Source organism: Amia ocellicauda, chromosome 9 (genome assembly GCF_036373705.1).
Source record: "Amia ocellicauda isolate fAmiCal2 chromosome 9, fAmiCal2.hap1, whole genome shotgun sequence".
In the NCBI taxonomy this organism is placed as follows: Eukaryota; Metazoa; Chordata; class Actinopteri; order Amiiformes; family Amiidae; genus Amia; species Amia ocellicauda.
This window is the reverse complement of record NC_089858.1, coordinates 5610582-5633389: the sequence shown is the minus strand read 5'-3', so window position 1 is coordinate 5633389 and position 22808 is coordinate 5610582. Positions and strand designations below refer to the sequence as shown.

Below are 22808 nucleotides of genomic sequence, written 5' to 3'. Positions count from 1 at the left end.
GCTCCCCCTTTCATTCGTCCACCACTCATCCCCTCACTGCTTCCGTGCTTTCATCACTGTGCACCGGCCACTCGCCCAGTCACCACCCAGCAATTGTAGTGTGTTGTCCTCTGGCTCTGTGCTGTCTCTCTGTCGTGCTGTGCTTTCACTCCTCTTTTAATTCCCCATCAGTCCCTTCATTAATTCAGGTGTGTCTTTTACAAAAACCTCCCCATCAATACCTTCCAGCTGGAAAGCAAAACAAATCCATTAGTGCACAACTTAACAATTATGAGGCCAATAAACCAATGAGAACCAATTTACTAATTAACAAATAAGTATTAACTTAAAACCATTTTACTGTCTGTGACATAAGCAATCAATGTATATGTAGACTTTAAATAAAACCTAGGTCCTGCAAGTCCAGAGACCATTAGCTCTTTTCCTGGAGAGGATGGAGCTTTCCTTCCATTTTCTTTTTCTTAATCTTTCCCCTTAATTCCCCATCAACAGCCTCAGAACACTTCTTTCTAAAATCAAGAAGTCTTACATTTTTGTATGCAACCCTAACAATTCTTTATAATTCTTTGGAGCTGCAGTTGCCAGTTCTTGCAATTGAGCTGTGGAAACAATTTTGTTCCTGTCAACTTGTAGCTCTTGTAAAACTTTCTTCTTGATCCTTTTCTTTTTAAAGGTGGCCAATACCTTCTTCTAGCATCTAATCAGTTCTGCAAGATGATAACATTTTGAGAAAGAGGGAAAAATGTGGGGAGTACAAATAAGGATGCGTTTACCTTGTTGACAGGATTTGTGAATTTTGCCATTCTTCTATGTTGATATTTTCTCCTTTGGAGTAGGATCAGGACTTGAAGAGGACCTCAGAGATATGGAGGAATAAGATTACTTTTTACCCAGGTCTGCTTGAATCAGGCGAACCCACTGATTTGGTTTGACTGGTTTGTCCTCCTTAGCTGAAATAATACTAATAATATACTAGGCCTCCACCTCTACCTATCATGACAGTTTTGGCATCACCACACACACCAGTGTCTACCACAGTCCTATGTCATTATTAGGGTGGACTACAGTACCATCAGTACACCTGGTTGACCCCAAGTACATTTAAAATCAGCTTCATAGAAGAGAAACTCCCCTCACCTGAGGAGACAGGGGCAAAGTTGAAAGTAAACACAGGACAATGCTCAACTTGTCAACTTGTCTTCCTCACCATCTGCTGACCTCCTCATCTCGATCCCCTTGGAATCCACCACACTCTCTCCTTCTTCCTCCGCTAAAAATGTAGGAGTCCCCCTCGATCCTGCGCTCTCCTACACCCAGCACATCACCAAGCTGACACGCACCTGTAGATTCTTCCTGAGCAACATACGCCGGATCCGTCCCTTCCTCACCGACTACTCGACTCAGTTGCTCGTCCAGTCACTGGTCCTCTCCCGCCTGGACTACTGCAACTCCCTCCTGGCCAGCCTGCCTGCAACTGCTACCCGCAGCAGAGCATGACAGCATGGGCTTCGGGCAGCTAAGTCTATGGGTTTGGTGTCTGTGGTCGCGTAGCGAGGGTGCAGTAGTGGTTATTTACTAAAAGAACTTGAAGAGACTTTCGACTGGCAATTAAGAAACTTAGACAGTCGTACTTTTGAGAACGGCTTTTATTAAATTAGCCATATTAATCTCCTGGTTTTCATCTTCTCTTCTAGGGATTATTCTGTGCGGAACTGCCTGTGGAGAGAGAAAGTTCAAGACATTTTAGTAGTATGGCAAGATATTGACATTGAGTATTCTATCTGCAGGACTGCCAATGTGACAGGTTGATTCAGGAGTTCTAACTCTCTTCTCACCTTAATGTACCTTTTTTCCAGTTTGTCGGTGCTTGTTTGTCCAACGAAGCGCCGGCTGGGTTCCTGGGGAGAAAAAGACGCGTGGGAGAACTGTGTACTTACCCGGGAAGGCTGAGTGATGCCTGTGTTTGTGGGAGTAAAGAGAAAGAAGTATCATTAGTAATTTTTAGGATATTGCAATTGAGTCATTTTATAGCATTAGTATTTTAGTCTGTTTTAGTCGTTTTTCTGCTTTTTCTTTTTGTCCTTTTGTTGTATGTTTGGAGGGCCACGCTGAGGGCAGAGCTGCAAGAGGATCTTAGGGCAGCAGATGCTTGAGCTGGGTCGCATGTTGAAGGAAGAACTGGAGTGGAGGAGCCTGGCCGAGGTCCCAGAACAGCAGGTGGTCCCTAGAGGGGGTCGAGCAGAAGATGGCAGATATCAACCTTGTGTGGAGCCCCGCTGGATGAAGCAGGGTCAACCGATTTGTCTGCAGTGTGGTCAAGAGGGACACATGAGTAGGCATTGGCCTCCCCGATGAACCAGTGAGCCGGCGTTAAACTTCTATCCCCGACCACGGTAGGGGACCAAACGCTGGGTAATTCCGCCATCCGTAAGCCCGATTTAGTGGGAGACTGTCCAAGGGTGGAGGTTATTATGGAGGGAGTTCGACTCCAGTGTATTTTGGATACGGGCTCCAAAATGACTCTCTTTAGTGAGACATTTTTTTAAAAATATTTTGGGGCCCGTATTATGGGAGATCGGAAAGAGATTGCCTGGTTAAAGCTTCGGGCTGCTAATAGTCTTCAGATACCTTATATTGGATATGCTTTATTGGACCTTGAAATTGGGGGGGTGGTTATGCCTCAGAAGGGGGTCGTCATTGTAGCTGACGGGAACTTAAGTACCCAGGAGGGTATATTAGGGATGAATGTGATCGGCACAGTCTGGAAACAATTATTTGAAGGCCAAACTACCCAATGGGCCAAGTTTCGAGGGGCAGCTGGAAGAACGAAGACTTGGGACGGAGCCTTTGCGGTGTGTCGGCGCCTGGAGGCAGAGACTAGGCAAGCTATGGTGGTGGGGACAGCCCGACTGTCTCGACAGGCCCCAGTACAAATTCCCCCTTGTAGCGAAATGGTGTTATGGGCACAAGTTACCGAGTTTCCCTATAAGACTGAACACTATGTGCTGATTGAGGCCCTAGATGATACACGGGAGTGGCAGGTGGCGCAAACGGTGGCATGGGTTCGTCAGGGTAAGGTTTCCGTTAAAGTATTAAACTTGTGTGCCTACCCTGTAGATGTGCCCCAGCGTCGGCCATTCGCTCGAGTGTCCTGTATCGACCCTGCAGAGATCTACACTGAACAGGAGGTTGTGTTTCGATACCAGCACCCGGATGTTGTGGAGGTGGATGTTTGCCCGGTCCGCTCTATGGAGATGGGGGGCCCAGTGGAGTGGGCCAGAGGGGCCGATGGATTATCTGTGGACCAGCAGGAGCAGTTGGAGGCCCTACTGTGACGGTGGTGCTGTGTTTTTGTATTTCATGACAAAGACTTTGGGGCGGACAGAGGCCGTGTATCATCATATCCCCACCGGAGCTGCCTCTCCATCGTGGGAACGTTATCGGCCAGTACCAGCTATGTACCAAGAGCTCCGCGGATTGATCCAGCAGATGAGGACCCAAGGCATGATTGCGGAGAGTAGTAATCCCTGGGTCCTCGTGAAGAAAAAGTCTGGGTCACTATGCTTTTGTGTAGACTACCGGCATTTCCGCTCCCACGTATTGAGGAGTCATTGACCAGCCTGACCGGGGCCGAGTCATACTCGACCCTTGATTTAGCGAGTGGGTACTGGCAGGTGGCAGTGGACCCTAGAGATAGAGAAAAAATGGCCTTTGCGACTCCGGTGGGATTATATGAGTTTGAAAGGATGCCATTTGGCTTATGTAATGCCCCGGCGACTTTCCAACATTTGATGCAAAGGTGCCTGGGGGATCAGGTAAATAAATCTTTACTCATTCATCTTGACGATATTATTTTTTATTCCCCGGATTTTGTTACTCATCTGTCTCATTTAGAACGGGTTTTCCGGACATTTCATGAGTACAGGCTGAAGTTGCAGCCTCGGAAATGCCGCCTACTACAAAAAGAAGTAGGGTATTTGGGTCATAGGGTGAGTTAGGCAGGGGTGGCCCCCGACCCAGAGAAGATTGCGGCCGTAGAGAACTGGGCTGTTCTGGGTTTCATGGGATATTATAGACACTTCATCCCTGCCTTTGCCAAGATTGCAGCCTCTCTACATGGGTTGCTGATGGGGGCGACACCCTTAAAGAAAAATACCCCCATTGTTTGGACGCCGCCATGTCAGGTCGGCTTTTGAACAATTACATACCAGATTGGTAAGTGCTCCCATTCTGGCCTATGCCGATTTCTCACAACCTTTTAGGTTGTTTACGGATGACAGCCTAGATGGGCTGGGGGCAGTTCTATCTCAGGTACAAGAAGGGAAAGAAAGGGTTATGCCTACACTAGTCGTAGTTTACATCCGACAGAGAGGAATGATCAGAATTATAGCTCTTTTGAGTTGGAGCTACTTGCGCTGAAATGGGCTATTACGGAAAAGTTTCAGGATTATTTATGGGGGATGACTTTTATGGCTTTTACTGATAACAATCCTTTGATCCATTTGAGTATGGCTAGGCTGGGGGCAGTTGAACAGAGGTGGGCAGCCCAATTGGCAAATTTCACATTTGACATCAAACACAGGCCGGATAAAAGTAATCAGAACGCGGATATTTTGTCTCGACTTCCAGGAGAAGGGAGCGCCGGAGGTCCGGGCCAGGTACGAGTCGTGATGGGAGAGAGCCCCATAGGGGGGTCGGGTGATCTTGTAAGCGCAGTGGGTGAGCATGGGTAGGGAACCAACAGTATCCCCCGCAAGAGGTTTCTCGTGGGTGGCTTGTGGAAGCCCGCCGTCTGTTACAGGAGTGGCCGTAGTTGCAAATACATGAAGGTTTGTTGGTGCATCGACGAGTGGGGGCAATGATGGGGGAACAAAACCTACAGATTGTAGTACCAGACCAGACGTGACCAGAAGTGGGAGCCCCCATAGTTTCTATTAGGACTTCCTACCCGCTAGAGGTGGTTGCCTTGGATCATTTATCTTTAGGGCGTCCGGATGATTTCTATTATGTGTTGGTAATGGTGGATTTGTTCTTGCGCTTTGCATGGGCAGAACCAGTACAGGATCAGACTGCCCCTACTACTGTAAAAGCCTTGTGGAAGGCTGTCATCCAGCCCTTTGGTTGTCCGAAGCACCTGCATAGTGATTGAGGGGCTAGCTTTGAGTCAAAATTGATGGCTGATTTAGCTAATATGTATGTTGTACAGAAGAGGAGGACCACTCCCTACCATCCACAGGGTAACGGGGCCTGAGGGGGTGAATCAGACCCTTCTCTCCCTGCTGGGGGCATTGGGGGAGGCTGAGCAGAGTAAGTGGCCCGAGTTAATTCATGCTTATAATAATGTGACTTACATTATTTACAAATAAACTTTCAAATAAATAGTTTAATGTTGATCCCTGCTTTTTGTCTTTATGGTGAGGTGTTGTGCAATGTTTTATTTTTATTTTATTTTTACATATCATTGGTATTTTGAGGAGATAAAGAAACAATAGCATAATTTGCAACACTCACATCAGTGCAAGAAGCAGGACAGGCTGTGTACCTGGTGCAGTTTTAACGGATCCAATGTGCAATTTCCTTGACAGACAACTATTTGGATGAAGGACTACAAATGACATATCGGATCCAGTTTGCAATGACCTTTACACTCAAATGTTTAAGAATAACAGGGAGAGTAAACTGACTCATAATCACTTTTCCATCTGGTTAGACTCCACCAAAGTTAATAATTTCTTAGTCTCTCTTTTCACCTAGAATGCTATTTTAATTTGTTACTTATTAACAAAGTCCTGGTATAGCCATTATACATACTTTGAATGCATGTAAGTATGGACTATATGTGCTATATATATATATATAATGGAGCCACTTGTGTAAAATGCTCAAAGATTTGTCAAGCAGCAGCAGTACTGATCTAGACCTTTTTCATGTGTCCAGGATTCTACCCAAAACAAATCAAATAAAATGTATTCAAATATCATCAAATATACATAATTATTTCAAACCAAATCAAAGACAGATTATTATCATTTTAATGAGTTATTCCCATCCCATTTCCCTCAAGGTCCTCTGGCCCCTTTTTGTATTCGTCTTTTAATTGGCTGCAGTAGAGATTGTGGGAGGGATGTCACTGTAGAAACTTCCAGGAATCTGCTTCACTCAACCAACTTTGATATAGCATCTGGGAAAGAAACTCTCATTCTGTTTACACTACACAGATATATTTCAGTAGTACCTTCCTACCATGCTTCTCTATACCTTCCTGGGGTGGCTGGACATCAAAAGCTGCTTGCTGTTTCTCTCTGTGTGTCTGCTACTGGCCGATATCCTTCTGAACAGAAATCCAAAGAATTTCCCTCCAGGCCCCTGGCCTTTGCCATTGCTGGGAAATGTCTTTACTGGTGTTGACTATAAAGCCATAGACAAGGTAAGTACTTTATATGGCTTTATACCAACTGAGGCCATTGCTGAAGATTGTTCTTGTTTCCTGGAATTCAGTGAGCAATATGTCCACAGAGTCTGAAGACAAGATTTAATCTCATCCAGAGCTGTCCCACATGGGGCCCTGTGTAAAACATCTCTGTGCTTTTACTCAAACACAAGTTTATTTATTCTCAAATGGATTGCCATTATTTATTAAAAGCTGTGGTAAATATTGGTAAATATATTAATGCATCAAATGTTTACATTCCATAAAGTAAATGTACATATATATTATTCCTTAATTACAGTTTATAGGGTTGTGCTCATGTATCACCTATCTAGGTGTTTTTTTATAATTATTTGTATTATAAAGTTTTTTTTTTATTTCTGTACAATATTATCATGTCCAATATCTATTTTCTTAAGTAATCAATTGAACATTTAAGATTTAAAAAACCTGAGGTTGATACATATAATAAATGTAAAGATTGCTAGAGCTTGGACCCATAAACTAAATATGGTTAGCATAACAATTGCATTTATTATTATTATAAATAGAAGTAGTGGTATGGGTAGTGGTAGAGTATTATTATTAATAATATTATTATTAAGATAATATAATGATAATTTGTCAGGTGAATTACAGTCTAAATATTTTTTGTATTTTAACTTGGACCTTTCTAGCTTGCTGCAGAGTATGGCAGTGTATTCAGTTTAAGGTGGGGCAGAGAGAAGATGGTGTTTGTGTCGGGGTACAAGAGAGTGAAGGAAGCTTTGGTCGATCAGGGCGAGATCTTTGCTGACCGTCCTATAACTCCTCTGTTTCATAAAGTCTTCAAAGGCCTTGGTAAGTCAATGTGGCATTTATAAAGTCCACAAACACAACCGCTGTTCCTTATAGGCTTACAGAATAATACAAATTACCATGGGACCTCACCGAATGCATTTTGCATAACAAAACTGCTTATTGGCTACTGTAGGTGTCACTCAAGCAGCCCTTCCTGCTTGTATAAAAAACCCTCACGTACAGTAGAAAAGCCCTTGCAGGATGTCAAGTGACTCCCACGTGACCTTTGAGTAGTATTCTGTTTTTCAGATAACCAGGTTTACATTCGCAACCTTACATTATCTTTCATGTCAAGAACACTCCCCAATTGAGAAGGGATTACCATATAACCAAGCTGTCACAAGGTAGGCAAGCAGACTGGTAAGGAAACCTGCTCCGAGACCCTAGCCTGGTAAAGAGAAGGCCTCAAATAACCAGAAAAACATGATGATAATAATAAAAAAGGGTGCAGGAAAAACAGGGACCCGCATCCATAACAAACCCGGAGCAAAGGACAACAGCCACGCTCTACTGGGATAAGACCAACACTGACAGGGCCAGAGCATTGCTCCTGTGCATCATCATCAAGCACTCCAGGGGCAGACAGCAATGTCTACTCTGCTAGTAGAGTATATATACTACAATATCACGACTGGCAGGGCAACAGCAACTGGCTGGCATACCACGAACAGGATCCTGTTCCTGCTCTACTGGATTCAAGTTAACAAAAGACAGGGGCAGGACCCAGAGGGCCCGCTCTACTGTGCCAACTGAGAAACAAAAACTATGGAAAGAAGCAGCACAATGTTCTGCTGCTCACCTGAACATAAACCCATGAGCAGAGGCCAGAGGACATGCTCCACTGGTAATAAAATCAATACTAGGTAGGGGCTGGCAACAACACCAGCACCCTATACATCAAGTGCTTCAGGAGTGAGACAGCAGTGTCAGCTCTACTGGGAGAGCATGTAAAGAACTGCATTCAAGGCAGAATGTAGACAGGGCAACAGCACTTGTATAACCGCCAACAAACAAACCCAGGAGTGGATGAACGGTCATGCTTTACTGGGAGATAATGGAATGAAAGAGATTGGCGTGTCAATGAAGAGTGTGAGGTCGGAATCAGACACCCTCCTCACTTGGGACAGCCAAAGTTTGCATTGCGCTGCCATCATCGCGGCCAGGTAGTGGCCGTTTGCATGAGCTCTGTGGTGCATGACTCCTACCAGCATGTCCTCCACCACCACTATCTCACTAAGTGAGGTACGGTTTGTGGCCTCTGCCAGGTTTGACAGGTAGAGCACTACCAAACTCGTCCTCGAAGGCCCTGTGCAGCAGTGACTCTATAACCCCACACTGTCTATTGTGTCAAGGGGATGGGTGGCAGACCATGGCTGTGATGATGGGGTCAACCAATTGATTGCTGTTGGTTCAGCTTCTTGGGCTCCATGGATTTGGCAGAAGGCCTTGCCAACATGTGTGGGGGCGGGGAAAGATGCCGGTTTTCCCCAGGTTTCCTGTATTTCTGCCAGTAAGTCCAGGAGTTGGGGGAAGGCCCGGGGAGGAAGATGCATAGGCAGCCCCCACTCGTACAGCGGTTCCTCAGGTCAGGGGATCTCCAGGTGGTCGAGCCACACGAATGCCAAGAACTCCCTGTGTCTCAGTGGAGAACCTGACCTAGAAGAGGAGAACAGTGCGCCCCCTAGGGGGAGGCTGTGTGGACGGTTGCGAGGAGCTTAGGCAGAGCCTAATACCTGAAGACAAAGTCGAAGCATGTGAGCTGCTGTGGGAACTGGTCTGTCCTGTCTGTCCAAGATATGTGTTGATCGGTCTGACATCAGTACCCATGTTGAGAGCCCACTGACTGGCAAGTTGGCGATCTTTTGGCAAGGGGAATCATTTTACTTCCTCCTCATCATCTTGATAATAATCTTTTGCTTTTTGACGGCGTTGTGTACAGCCAGAAGCCATACAGAGTGGCATGTTTGTACTCAGATGGTGAGCGCTGCTGCCTCAGCAGCTAACAGTGTCAGACAGACACCCAGCCTCACCACACTGTGTGGCCGCACTGACGTCACTGATTGTCTGCTAGAGACAAAATGGCAGCCACCTATGTGTCGATAAATATGGTTTTCCTAAATATACAGTGAGGGAAAAAAGTATTTGATCCCCTGCTGATTTTGTACGTTTGCCCACTGACAAAAAATGATCAGTCTATAATTTTAATGGTAGGTGTATTTTAACAGTGAGAGACAGAATAACAACAAAATAATCCAGAAAAATGCATTTCAAAAAAGTTATAAATTGATTTGCATGTTAATGAGGGAAATAAGTATTTGACCCCTTCGACTCAGTACTCGGTGGCAAAACCCTTGTTGGCAATCACAGAGGTCAGACGTTTCTTGTAGTTGGCCACCAGGTTTGCACACATCTCAGGAGGGATTTTGTCCCACTCCTCTTTGCAAACGTACAAAATCAGCAAATACTTTTTCCCCTCTCTGTATATACAGCTAAAATATTGGGGTGCAGTTCCCCTTTAATTTTAATGTTATTTAATATTACATTTTCATATTTTCATATTATCAGAGAATGTATTTATTTTGATCCCAAAAACATTAGGAATCTTTAGTTATAACTTTACTGTAAAACAACATTTGTACTCAACTTCAAACTTGTTTATTAATTAAGGCTTGGGTTTAAGCAGTGGATACCTGTGGAAAAAGCAAAGGAGGTTTGCTGTCACCCATTTAAAGCACTTTGGTGAAGGCAAGAAGACTTTGGAGTCCTTTATACAACAGGAGTGTGGCTTCGTTTGTGAGGCCATCAGAGAAGAGCACGGTAAATGAACCATCTGATTCAGAACATAGTAGAAAAGATCTCAGATAATAAATTATATGAATGTAAAACAGCTAATCCTTTTATTCTACTATTTCACATTCTATTAATATGTATGAGTTGTCAGACACCCATATCCAATTATTTGTGTATTGATTATTTGTTCTGAAAGGCAGAGATTGTACCTTGCACTGTATCATGGATTCAAACCCCTAATCTAATATATTCTTAAAGTTTGCTGTTGTTGGTTGGTTATCCCAGGACATCCCTTCAACCCGCACTTTACACTTAACAATGCTGTTGCCAATATCATCTGTTCGCTGGTGTTTGGGCATCGCTTTGACTACAATGATGAAAACTTCCAGAGGATTCTACGACTGACTGCACGAACCTTCAATTTAATAGCCAGTACACGAGCCCAGGTAGAGCACAGCTTTTAGTTAATGCAATAACACTGTACTAATCAAAGGTAGATACTGTATAAAAGCTAGACTTACCTCTTCAGATAGAATTGAAATCCACATTCTTAAAAACTACATTTCACATGAGAGGGTCATGGGAAAAATGTCCTGCTGATCATAGTCCTGGTGAATGACAACAGCTTTTCCACTCATCAGGAACATCCTGCTTCTAAGATTAAACATTTATAGGGATTTGTCATTTTCTTTCAGCTGTACAATGCCTTCCCTGGTGTACTGAAATATTTGCCTGGCCCTCACCAAACAATTTTTTCTAATTACGCTAAAGTCACTGGCTTTATCAGAGAAGAAATTGAGAAGCACAAGGCGGACTGGGACCCCTCCGACCCTCGTGACTTCATTGATGCCTACTTTGGAGAGATTGGAAATGTAAGTCTTTTGGGCTCAAAACAGATAAACCCAGAGCATAGTTTCCCCCTGTATACACCACTGTTTTGTCTGGAAATGTCTCCCACAGTTCCTACATTATTATTATTAGTAGTAGTAGTAGTAGTAGTAGTAGTAGTAGTAGTAGTATTATTATTATTATTATTATTATTATTATTATTATTATTATTATTTCTTAGCAGACACCTTTGTCCAGATCAACATATAAAATATAAGAGCAATACAAAGTGCAATAATACAGTGCAGTTCAAGGCATAATACATTTTACAAATTGCAATTTACACAAGTATATAGGAGATATACAGTAAACAATATGTAAGGTCTTACATCCCAGATTGTAAAAGTTGATAACTGCAGACAAGATGTTAAGTCACAGTTAAGGGTCAAGAGAAACTAGTAACACAAAGCAAGAAGAATTACAAAAGGTTGTGTAAGTGCTATCGTACAGGAGAGTAAATGACTAAATTACAAGTACTGTCTGTACATGGCTTCCAGGGCCAAGCTATCAGATTTTGCAGGGACTGTGTCTGAAGTCTATTCTTGATAGTCGTTTTGCAGTGAACATTATGCTCATTTTAAGGACTATTTGTGGCTTGGGGTGGCTGAAATTGTGATCAGAATGACATCATATTTGGAAGCTATGTAGTAGTAACACATAACACATTCAAGTAGAGTGCAGGAAGTGTCCAAATATCTGGATTGAACAAGTCTCAGCAGGGCAAACTTTAGGTTTCAGGAGGGGATGCACAATGGTCTGAAAACCACGTAAAAGTGGATAGGTACACGAAGGGTTAGAGGTGGACTAGGTAATAACTGCACACCAGCGCCTCTTGTTTTCTCATTTATAGTACTGGTATCTCCAAATACCATAGAATCCTTCAACTGATACATTAGCTGGACTGTGACACTGAGTTTCCAGTTCAGAAAACAAAAGATGCCTTTGACAATTTGTGCTTTGTCTTATGCCTCTTGATTTAGCATTGGAACTGTATAACCAACTTGAATAGCAGTGGCCATTTCCAAAGTGTAATTAGAGATTCCATCATTAAAATAATGACCTCAGAACTAATGTTCGGCCTCTCAGAGAAAAGATGACACTGAAGCTGGGTTCAATATGGAGAACCTGGTTATATGCTGCCTAGACTTCTTTGAAGCTGGGACTGAGACCACATCTACCACTCTGCGCTGGGGTCTCCTCTACATGATCAAGTACCCCGAGATCCAGAGTAAGTGGCCACAACTGGACTGATACAGATATTACAATCAGACCTGCATCACCAGTGTTGAAGTAATTAAAACTAGGTTTCTCAAAACTTGCTAATTCTTGAATCTTATTTGAGTATGTTTCTTAAAATGGAGTGATCTGTGTGTAGTATCAACAAAATAGCAATTGTTGGATGCCTGGAATTGGAAGTGATAACCCTCTGTTTACAAGTCCAGCACTCTTACCAATGCTCAATACCCTAGGAAGCAAACATATCACAACAATAACACAAATGATGACCAACAGTAAACCGTCTATGAACCCACACGTTTTACATCTCTGATATGTGTTTTCTGGTTTCCCTCCTAGAGAAGGTCCAGGGTGAGATAGACAGCGTGATAGGGCAAGGGCGACAGCCCTCCATGGATGACAGAGCCAGCATGCCCTACACTGATGCAGTGATCCATGAAATCATGAGGATAGGAAACATTGTACCTTTGAATTTAGCCCATATGACCAATAAAGACACAACACTGGGAGGATATTTTCTACCAAAGGTGACACCGTTACCATTATATGACATAAAGCGGTGGTATCACACCCTAGTACTAGTCTTAGACTACCCGATGAGCTACACCATGATGTTGACATTGATTACCCTGCAATTGATAAAGTGTCAACATAATAATGGAAAAAAATGTTCATTATATATATCATTATATTTACAAATATGAATACTCATTAAATATATATTTTTTCTTTAGTATATAATTATAGACTTTTTTCCCAGCAACTTTCATTTAGTATTAGTATCATCCTGATGAGGGTTTTGGTGTACCAGAGCAGACATGTATGTAGGGTGTATGGTGGGGTTACACACTGGACTAGTTCAATCAATCCAATTCTACAAACCACACCGATTTGAGATGCATGTGATTTTTAATGGTGTATCCACAGCACCAAGTTGGAAATTGATCTCTTTATTATTGTTCCCCTATTTAGGGCACAACAGTAATAACTAACTTCACCTCGGTGCTTTGTGACAAAAAGGAGTGGGAGACTGCAGAGACATTTAACCCCAGGCACTTTCTAGATTCAAATGGAAAGTTCTTTAAAAGGGAGTCATTCATTCCATTTTCAGCAGGTAATACAGTTTATTGTGTTCTTGTTTTTTATTTCTGTTGTCCATTTCCCTCATCTACTACACAGCTTTCTCTATAATTCTGACATGTCATATTTTTAATTCATAGTTACAAAAATGCTTTCATTCACATAACTTATACTGCAATATCTGACAATTTGAATATATATATATATATATAGATCCGGTGACGGGGGAGTAAACTAAATTTACCATCATGTCCATTGAACCATTCCAGGACAATCCTAGCCTTGTGGCATGGGGCATTATCCTGAAAACATCCATTACAGGGTTTCCAGCAGAAATTAGCATAGATGTGAACTGAGACAGGCGCGCCTGGCACCTACTATCATACTCCATTCAAAGGAGTTTCATTTTTTATCTTGCTGGTTCTGGTCTTTTCCAGGGAGGAGGGTGTGCCTGGGGGAGCAGCTGGCTCGCATGGAGTTATTCCTCTTCTTCACTTCTCTGCTTCAGAGGTTCTCCTTCTCTCCACCACCAGGAGAGGAACCCAAGCTGGAGATCCAAGAGGGGGTCATCCTTTGCCCCCAGCCATTCCAGATTTGTGCCTCACCCCGCTAGTCTCTGTTTATCAGTTACCAAACTTTCACTTCCCAAGCAGACCAACAAGCAAACATAAAATAAGTGATAGTAGTTCATATGAACTGAGACTATAGTATCAGCATGCACTGTACACATTACAAAACATACCATTGTTAAATAAAATGTATTTTAAAAATGTATTTTTTGTTAGAAGCTGCCTCTCTTCATCATTCCAGTTATGACAGAAATGCAGCACAGAGGAAGAGGTATTGCAGAATTTAATTATATGAAACCTGTGTTCTCAAAACATTATTTCAGAAAGGATTTGTGTAGGCCAGTGGTTCTCAACCTTTTTTCCACTGGGCCGCACTACGGTCCAAGTGTAAGTCTCACGGGCAAAACATCATTGACTAATGATGTCATCAATGCAAATTAACCAGATTTAATATTATGGTATTAGCAGTTAACAGTATGATATATATAGTCAATTACATTTAAACAGAGTATAATGCTACTCACCGTTAATGGGACACCTGTTGTTGTCGGGAGCTGACCAATTTGGTGAAATTCGTCTCGAATGGAGTCACAGCATAATGAAGTTGCAACTGTAAGTTGCAGTCTGTAAGACATGCACAGATGCATGACTTGATGCACGACATTGCAGAAAATGTGCGTTCACAAATGTATGTTGATACAAATATCAAAATCTGAAATACGAGAGATTACATTTTCTTGCATTTGATTGAGAGTTCCAATCAATCTTTCTCTCTGTGTGTCTAACACACCCTCACTCACGTCATTCAGTAGTGGGAAATGAGTGAAATCACCATCTTTGAGTTGTGCAGTGTACAGTTGTGCAGTTTCATTTTGAAACTCTCAATACAGCATAACAGGTCATCAACATGTTTTCTGTTACCTTGAAGTTGCAGGTTCAGCTTGTTTAGGTGAACTGTGATGTCTGCAAGAAAGGCAAGATTGGTTCTCCACTCCTTTTCTCTCAAGACTGGAAATCTCTCTCCCTCGCCAATGTCATCAAGAAAGTGAACTATCTCAAGGAGTAAAGCCAGAAAGCGATTTAAGACCTTTCCCTGACTTAGCCATCTCACTTCGCTGTGCCGAACGAGGTCTTCGTAGGCACCGTCCAATTCGTCTAACAATGCAACAAACCGGTGGTGCAGTAGAGGGCATGTTCGAATGAAGTTGACCACCTTGAGCACAGTGTCCATAACCTTCATGAGGTATCCATCAGTTAACTTGCTGCACAGTGCTTGCTGGTGCACAATACAGTGAAATGCCAACAGTTCAGGGGAGATTTTATGCATTTCAGCAACAAGACCCTTGTGTTTTCCCATCATGGCAGGTGCGCTGTCAGTAGTGATTGAGACGACGGAGGATGCCGGTATGTCTTTGCATGCTTCACTAAGTGCTCTATGAATGTCCCCCCCCTTGTTCATTCATGAAGTGATTTCAATGCCAATAAATCTTCCGTAACCTCAAACGTTCCCGAATTCACAGATCTCACCCAAATACAAATGAGCAACGTCTCTGATGTCCGTTGATTCATCTGCTGCCAAACTGAGTGCTGAAGCAGTTGCTAGCTTAGTTTTTAGTTGTTCTGTCAAGTCATCAGACATTTTTGAAATTCAACATGTAACTGTATCATTACTGAGCTGTAAACTTTTTATCCTGTGGAGTATCTCGCTCTTGTTGCTCAGATCATCAAAGAGACATTTTGATTCAAGAAAACAGTTCTTAACTAGTTCCCCATTGCCGTGTTTGGCAAGGAGTCATGACATTTTGAAAGTTGCTAATGTCACGGCCTGGGGCACTTTTAAACTGGCTCGCATTACATTCAGTTCAGCAATCGCATTTTTTTTTAGATTTGTTATCTTGAGAGCTCTGTCCTGAGATCCAGGTGGGTATGTTTTGTCAAATGTTGCAGTATGGGTGGTATCAAAATGTCTTTTGACATTGTAGGTTTTGCATACGCCCAGTACTTTACCACAGAGCAAACAGAAAGGCTGCCCATCTCGATCTGTGACAGCAAACTGATTCTTCCATTCCTCTCCTATTTTTGCTGCTGATGCTTCAACTTTTCTTGTTTGCACCTTCACTGACATTTTCCTCACTTTGTTTTTTTTTTTCACTCCTAATAAGAAATTTGTCCATTTTGATTCTAATGGCTGCTGATGACTGAATTCTGCCTCGCTTTTTTCTTGTGCTCGTTCTAATCGCGTAAGTTACGTGCTCAAATAGTAGATCTGTGCATTTCTAAAAATAATATATGATCACCAAAATAATTTTATGTCACGAAAATACGTTATAGTACAAACTTATATTTGTTTAATACATTTTAATCCATTTTAAAATTAAAAGGAATTGTAAAACTGAAAGTTTGTTATTTAAATGTGGGTGTCATGTTGTGGGCCGTGCTTCCATGTGTGATGGGCCGCAGGTTGAGAACCACTGGTGTAGGCAATGCTACGGGAAAATGTGGTTTAAAAAGTATTTTGCATATCCTTTGTTGATCAGGATGCCACTTGATTAAAATACTTTTTTGGTCACAAAGTCCTTAAAGTGTGGCTTGAAAAAGGATTGAGAAACAGCCTTGGTCATTACTCTTATCCTCGGCTCACCGTGGCAACAGCAACCCTTAGGACATTTGAATGGCAAGAAAGGGAGCCCAGTTTAAAAAAGAATTACAAATATCAACATCAAAGCATTAAGGTTGGACAATTGTGTTGCGTTGCCACATATTAAGTACTTTATCTCAGTATTATTTTGTATTAATATTACTTATTACATACTATTATATAATTATGGAATATTACTCACGCATGAAAATGCATATTCTTATCTCACTTCTCAATTGTACTAAAGGAGCTTTTTATTAATATTTTCATCATGATCAGTATTTTACCAAAGTCCAAGTGCTGTGATACATATGGCCTTTTTATGAGCTTTTAAATACACACTTGTCAGTTTACAGCAAGTGATGGCAAACCTAGATTGCTTAGAGGAAGAAAGGCAGAACTTTGCACAGCATAGAAAGAGTGTGTATGCAATAGAACTGGCTTCAGCTGTGGAGACTAAAGTTATCTGTATGAACTGTGTACAGCTACAGCTATTGACTGCAAAACAAATTATAAAAAAGCACACTGACCTTTGTATGATACACTTTTGCATTCAAAGTTTATTTACATTGCTCGGCTTCAGAGTTGAACATGTCTGATAAACACACACAGTATCTGCTCGTAAATTAAAAAAAAAAAAAAAAAAATCCTGGACCTGTAACATAAACATTGTTTTTAAAGACTTGCTCATCCCTTGGATGAACAATATAGTGTCCAATGTCATCAGAAATGTCCATAATATGGGGTATCTTAACATCTGATGATGGCTGTATGTGTGTCCTCACATTGGAAAGAGCAGGACTCCAGAGAATGTGTTGTAGTTATTCCCATTATCATAAATTTGTGAGTTGGCATATAGAACAAGGTAAGCCTGGTCTCCCACATCCATCTGCAGGATGGCTCTGTTGGATGCAGAGTCTTGTGAGTCTTGAGCAATATTATCATAGACAATGACAATACGTTTGCCATTTTTATACAGCATTACACCCATAGTTTGTGCGCTATTTTTGAATGCAGAGTAACTAAAATCGTAGACTCCCTTCACCGGTGCTGTGAAGATACCTGTATCAGGAGAAAGCAGTGAGAGATAAGCTACTGTCCCAAATTACAATTTCTGCTGAGAATTCTATAGCTGACAATCAAATGGAAGTAATTTTCAATTTAGTATTTAATTTCTGTCTTACACAGATCATCGTTGGAGGGGGTAAAGGATAGTATGTTATGTATTTGAAAAAATGTAAATATATTTTGAGTGTTTAGACTTGGAAAAAAACTGGTTTCTTAGTGGCCCCAAGGTGCACCATCTGTCACTTCTGAAATCCTGGGCCAGCTGAGCAATAGTGAAGCAATAATAAAGGTGCATTTTTTTTAATCAAATAGAGATGTGGTACTAATCTTATTCACAATATAAGAGACAAAACAGCATTATGTAAACTGGAAAAGAATATAAGACCAAAAATGGATGTTAAAAGATTAAGCTACATATACAGTGAGGGAAAAAAGTATTTGATCCCCTGCTGATTTTGTACGTTTGCCCACTGACAAAGAAATTATCAGTCTATAATTTTAATGGTAGGTGTATTTTAACAGTGAGAGACAGAATAACAACAAAAAAATCCAGAAAAACACATTTCAAAAAAGTTATAAATTGATTTGCATGTTAATGAGGGAAATAAGTATTTGATCCCCTATCAATCAGCAAGATTTCTGGCTCCCAGGTGTCTTTTATACAGGTAACGAGCTGAGATTAGGAGCACTCTCTTAAAGGGAGTGCTCCTAATCTCAGCTCGTTAACTGTATAAAAGACACCTGTCTACAGAACAATCAATCAATCAGATTCCAAACTCTCCATCATGGCCAAGACCAAAGAGTTGTCCAAGGATGTCAGGGACAAGATTGTAGACCTACACAAGGCTGGAATGGGCTACAAGACCATCACCAAGCAGCTTGGTGAGAAGGTGACAACAGTTGGTGCGATTATTCGCAAATGGAAGAGACACAAAATAACTGTCAGTCTCCCTCGCTCTGGGGCTCCATGCAAGATCTCACCTCGTGGAGTTTCAATGATCATGAGAACGGTGTGGAATCAGCCCATAACTACACGGGAGGATCTTGTTAATGATCTCAAGGCAGCTGGGACCATAGTCACCAAGAAAACAATTGGTAACACAGTACGCCGTGAAGGACTGAAATCCTGCAGCACCCGCAAGGTTCCCCTGCTCAAGAAAGCACATGTACAGGACCGTCTGAAGTTTGCCAACATCTGAATGGTTCAGAGGAGAACTGGGTGAAAGTGTTGTGGTCAGATGAGATCAAAATCGAGCTCTTTGGCATCAACTCAACTCGCTGTGTTTGGAGGAGGAGGAATGACCCCAAGAACACCATCCCCACCGTCAAACATGGAGGTGGAAACATTATGCTTTGGGGGTGTTTTTCTGTTATGGGGACAGGACAACTGCACCGCATCAAAGGGACGATGGACGGGGCCATGTACCATCAAATCTTGGGTGAGAACCTCCTTCCCTCAGCCAGGGCATTGAAAATGGGTCCAGCATGACAATGACCTAAAACACACAGCCAAGGCAACAAAGGAGTGGCTCAAGAAGAAGCACATTAAAGTCCTGGAGTGGCCTAGCCAGTCTCCAGACCTTAATCCCATAGAAAATCTGTGGAGGGAGCTGAAGGTTCGAGTGGTGAAACGTCAGCATTGAAACCTTAATGATTTTGAGAGGATCTGCAAAGAGGAGTGGGACAAAATCCCTCCTGAGATGTGTGCAAACCTGGTGGCCAACTACAAGAAACGTCTGACCTCTTTGATTGCCAGCAAGGGTTTTGCCACCAAGTACTAAGTTGAAGGGGTCAAATACTTATTTCCCTCATTAAAATGAAAATCAATTTATAACTTTTTTGAAATGCGTTTTTTTGGATTTTTTTGTTGTTATTCTGTCTCTCACTGTTAAAACACACCTACCATTAAAATGATAGACTGATCATTTCTTTGTCAGTGGGCAAACGTACAAAATCAGCAAGGGATCAAATATTTTTTTCCCCCACTGTACATGTGTGTTGTCCACCTCATTGATTGACCAAACAAATATAGGGAGGCACCATAACCTGTAATTAATCCTGATAAGGGTGTCTGCCAATAAATAATTTACATACCTGTTACACTTTTTCAGATTGTAGAGAAATTTGAAAATGAATTGAAAACTGCAATGCTATGGCTATGTAACAGGTCATGCTTTGGAAGAGAAATCTATGGTGCCAAGAGGAGAATATGGGGTCACAGAGTGTGGCTGCTGGTTGACTTGTGATATGTGAACTTATGAGGAAAGATGGAGGAGGTTGCATAGGGATTCTTGTGTGATTTAAAAATGTGTTTAGAAAATGAAAAGAGATGGCAACAGTTTAGGCAGAAAAAATAGTTCTTGCATAACAGAAAAATGAAACTCAAACTTCTCATACCTGTAGTTGGGTTGTAAGCGTTGCCAATGTTTGTGTAGACTTTTTTGTAGACCAGGGTGATTTCAGTATTGAATGGTCCAGTTTGTGATTCACCAGTATCTGAGACATATAGAGTAGCAGTGAACGCTACCTTTGGTATGCCTGTGAACACAAGATAAGTGTGTGAGTTGGGATTACAGCTATCTAGCAACCACTTTGAAAAATCAAGGAATTCAATAAACATCACTTCTAAAATCACAGAAAAGGGAGAACATAGTATGCTGCTGTAATACTTGATAGTGCCCTGATCTAATCATGACATCAGGTACCTGAATGAGGGGCCGTTTCATTCATAGGTGCTGCCTGGACCCAACAGATTGACAATAGCAATTAACAAACCTTGATATGAGGAGGGGTGGTCGAGCAATTTCAACACCTCAGTGGAAAATCACCAACACCAATGGTGATGGGGCATGATTGGTATCTTTCAATTTGTGAGACTTTTGGAACACATAGAAGCAGGGTTTAGAACACACTGTGGAGTATTATCTTTGCATTGCTATGCCTCGCGTATTTGTATGCTGTAATGTTTGTTTTTTTCTAATAAGTTCAGTTCAATATCTTCCTAGTTAGTGTTAATATTTTACTGTTGATCAGCCACTAAATTTCTGAAACTTGCATTAACACATTCAAGGCGTATGATAAAATAAAACCGTGTGAACTTGCTTTCTGTGATGGAAAAATATGCTAAAACAAATATTTAAGAGGAAACATCTGCATATTGGAGGATAACCTATTATGTTTATAGTTGCATGCAGCAGTGGTTCTGGACTTTCACAATGGGGGTTGTGACAACAAAGGACTGTGCTGGTTTACAGCAGTCGTCAAGGAGCAACATGTCATGCTGGTTGTATCTTAAAAAGTTCGGGCTTAAATCTCTAGGTCTTGTCTTGTGATTTACAACACGTACCACCGAACTTCTCATTGAAACCTTTGGGGATGAATCTCCAATGTTTTGGGGGATTGACAGTGGGAGGTTCAGCCTGTCAACATCACTGTGTCTCAGACAAGCAGTGCTGAAACTGCAAGAATCACCATGCCAAAGATCATGCAACTATACCAGCATAATTTAATTATTGAGGAGCGGAAGCTGTACTTCGGATTCTCTCCAAAACCAATCTGGTATGATGAAATGAAATAATACGCATTAAAAACAATAGTGGTTAAGAACATGTTTTGTAGGCAGACACTCACTAATTTCCACATTTGAGTGTTTCCACATTCAATTAAATGTGCTCAAGTGTTTAGTTCACAGAAGAATTCTGTAGTATCTGCACCTTCTGTAAGCGTCACCACCAAACTGTGCCCTATCAATGGTGTGGGAATTTTTTACTTCATACAAATGTAATAGATGTCACTACGTTCCACCATTTTCTCACTGTAGTGCCATTTTTCTATTTAATGAAGCCCTTGGTCTTAATATTGGTGCTTAAATGTGATTCAAAGCCAACAAGTAATACTGATCAGATGTGAATATGTTGCTGGATTAACTGAATTAATAGCTAAACTGATTTTAATTATTTGAGAATATTTCAAATTAGGATTAAATGTAAATATGTGTATATATATATATATATATATATATATATATATATTCAAATACATTATGAATATATAAATATTATCATATAACCCAAAGGAATATGGTCATCCTACAAAAAATGAAAATTAAGAGCTCTGATAAATTTACCTTGGACCAATCTCTTCATTTCCTGCATCATGGCTCTCAGCTCTCTCAGTTCAGCACATATATTAGCTGGACAGATCTCCTGTCCACTGGTGTATGCTGGGACATCCTTGGTTTCCTTGAGCTCTCTGTGTACACTTTCTTCTTGGGGCAGTGTGTCGGACCAGCAGCCCAGGAGTTGCAGCAGCAGGAGCAGTGCGATGATCTTCATCATCAGCTGGTGTCAAAGGGGATTGTGTGTGTTTCTGAACCTCAGCTACCTGCTTTAAACACAGATGCTTCAGATTGACCATCAGGTCATTTCACAACTGAGATAAGTTTGCTCTCATCAGTTTTCACGGTGGCAGTAAAAACAGTGATTGTTCTTTTCCATTTCTCAGTTCACTGCCACATAGATAAGCTCTGCTGAAACACTGTGTAAACCCTCACTCAGATTAGGACAAACCATAGAGGTTAAGGTCCCAGACATTTCTAGATCTGTGCTCTTATGTGATTCTCTTGATATGATTTGTGTATCTTGTGTTGACTTTACTCTGTGATATTTACTTTGCAAGTGCAAATATTTATTTTTTCATTTTTTCCTCGATTGCAGATGTTGATAATATTATAAATGGCATTTGGAAATGCAGGACATTCTTTCATGATTTATCATTGAATAAAGACCATCTGGATCATCTTTATTTTTATATTATTTCATATTAATTACATTTTAAATGTAAAATTAGTTAAAAGGGTCAATTTTGCCTTAACATAAATATGCCCTTAAATAAAAACACTATTGACTTCCAGACCGCATGGCTTTTCATACCTAATAAAAGTGTACTATACTATTAAACAAATCATGCTCTACTATAGGTGTTGTGTAAATACTCACAACAGATCCCTAAACCTCCTGTTTGCTGAAATGTAATATTAATCATAACTAATATGACTTTGCTGTGTGCAATACTAATAAGATCAAGACGTTTTTTAGACACATTATCCAATCCACAAATCTTTATTTTTTTATGCAGTTTTTGTTCATATTTATTCATGATAATGAATAAGTCTGGAGGGCACTATACATTTATTATATGAAAGGCCCAATTAAAATATTGTGCAATGCATATGCTTTAAAATACATTTTAAATCTAAGTTTCTATGGTA

General features: G+C 41.2%; 2 protein-coding genes and 1 long non-coding RNA gene across 3 annotated transcripts; 1 reads left to right on the top strand and 2 right to left on the bottom strand.

The window, feature by feature from the left end:
- Positions 1 to 1657: 1657 nt before the first annotated feature.
- On the bottom strand, positions 1658 to 10665 carry LOC136758464 (uncharacterized). Its single transcript, XR_010819967.1, has 3 exons — positions 10582 to 10665; positions 1836 to 1957; positions 1658 to 1716 (listed from the first exon to the last, which is right to left on the bottom strand). It is a non-coding gene; the product is annotated as an uncharacterized LOC136758464 (long non-coding RNA).
- LOC136758460 (cytochrome P450 2J2-like) lies at positions 6150 to 14036 on the top strand. Its single transcript, XM_066712842.1, has 9 exons — positions 6150 to 6427; positions 7108 to 7270; positions 9938 to 10087; positions 10346 to 10506; positions 10756 to 10932; positions 12035 to 12176; positions 12524 to 12711; positions 13157 to 13298; positions 13702 to 14036. Exons 1-9 carry the CDS (start codon positions 6245 to 6247, stop codon positions 13875 to 13877), a joined length of 1482 nt encoding a protein of 493 aa, XP_066568939.1. The 5' UTR covers positions 6150 to 6244; the 3' UTR covers positions 13878 to 14036.
- Positions 14037 to 17013: 2977 nt separating this feature from the next.
- On the bottom strand, positions 17014 to 21957 carry LOC136758233 (cerebellin-1). Its single transcript, XM_066712497.1, has 3 exons — positions 21666 to 21957; positions 19937 to 20077; positions 17014 to 17533 (listed from the first exon to the last, which is right to left on the bottom strand). The coding sequence occupies exons 1-3, from the start codon at positions 21874 to 21876 to the stop codon at positions 17253 to 17255; spliced, it is 633 nt and encodes a 210-aa protein (XP_066568594.1). The 5' UTR covers positions 21877 to 21957; the 3' UTR covers positions 17014 to 17252.
- Positions 21958 to 22808: the final 851 nt, after the last annotated feature.

Coding starts and splice junctions, on each gene's coding strand:
- LOC136758460 (XM_066712842.1), top strand. CDS start 6,245: ATGCTTCTCTATACCTTCCTGGGGTGGCTGGACATCAAAAGCTGCTTG. Junction 6,428..7,107: donor ACTATAAAGCCATAGACAAG/GTAAGTACTTTA, acceptor GGACCTTTCTAG/CTTGCTGCAGAGTATGGCAG. Junction 10,507..10,755: donor TAGCCAGTACACGAGCCCAG/GTAGAGCACAGC, acceptor ATTTTCTTTCAG/CTGTACAATGCCTTCCCTGG.
- LOC136758233 (XM_066712497.1), bottom strand. CDS start 21,876: ATGATGAAGATCATCGCACTGCTCCTGCTGCTGCAACTCCTGGGCTGC. Junction 20,078..21,665: donor AATGAAGAGATTGGTCCAAG/GTAAATTTATCA, acceptor TTGTGTTCACAG/GCATACCAAAGGTAGCGTTC. Junction 17,534..19,936: donor CGCTTACAACCCAACTACAG/GTATGAGAAGTT, acceptor CTCCTGATACAG/GTATCTTCACAGCACCGGTG.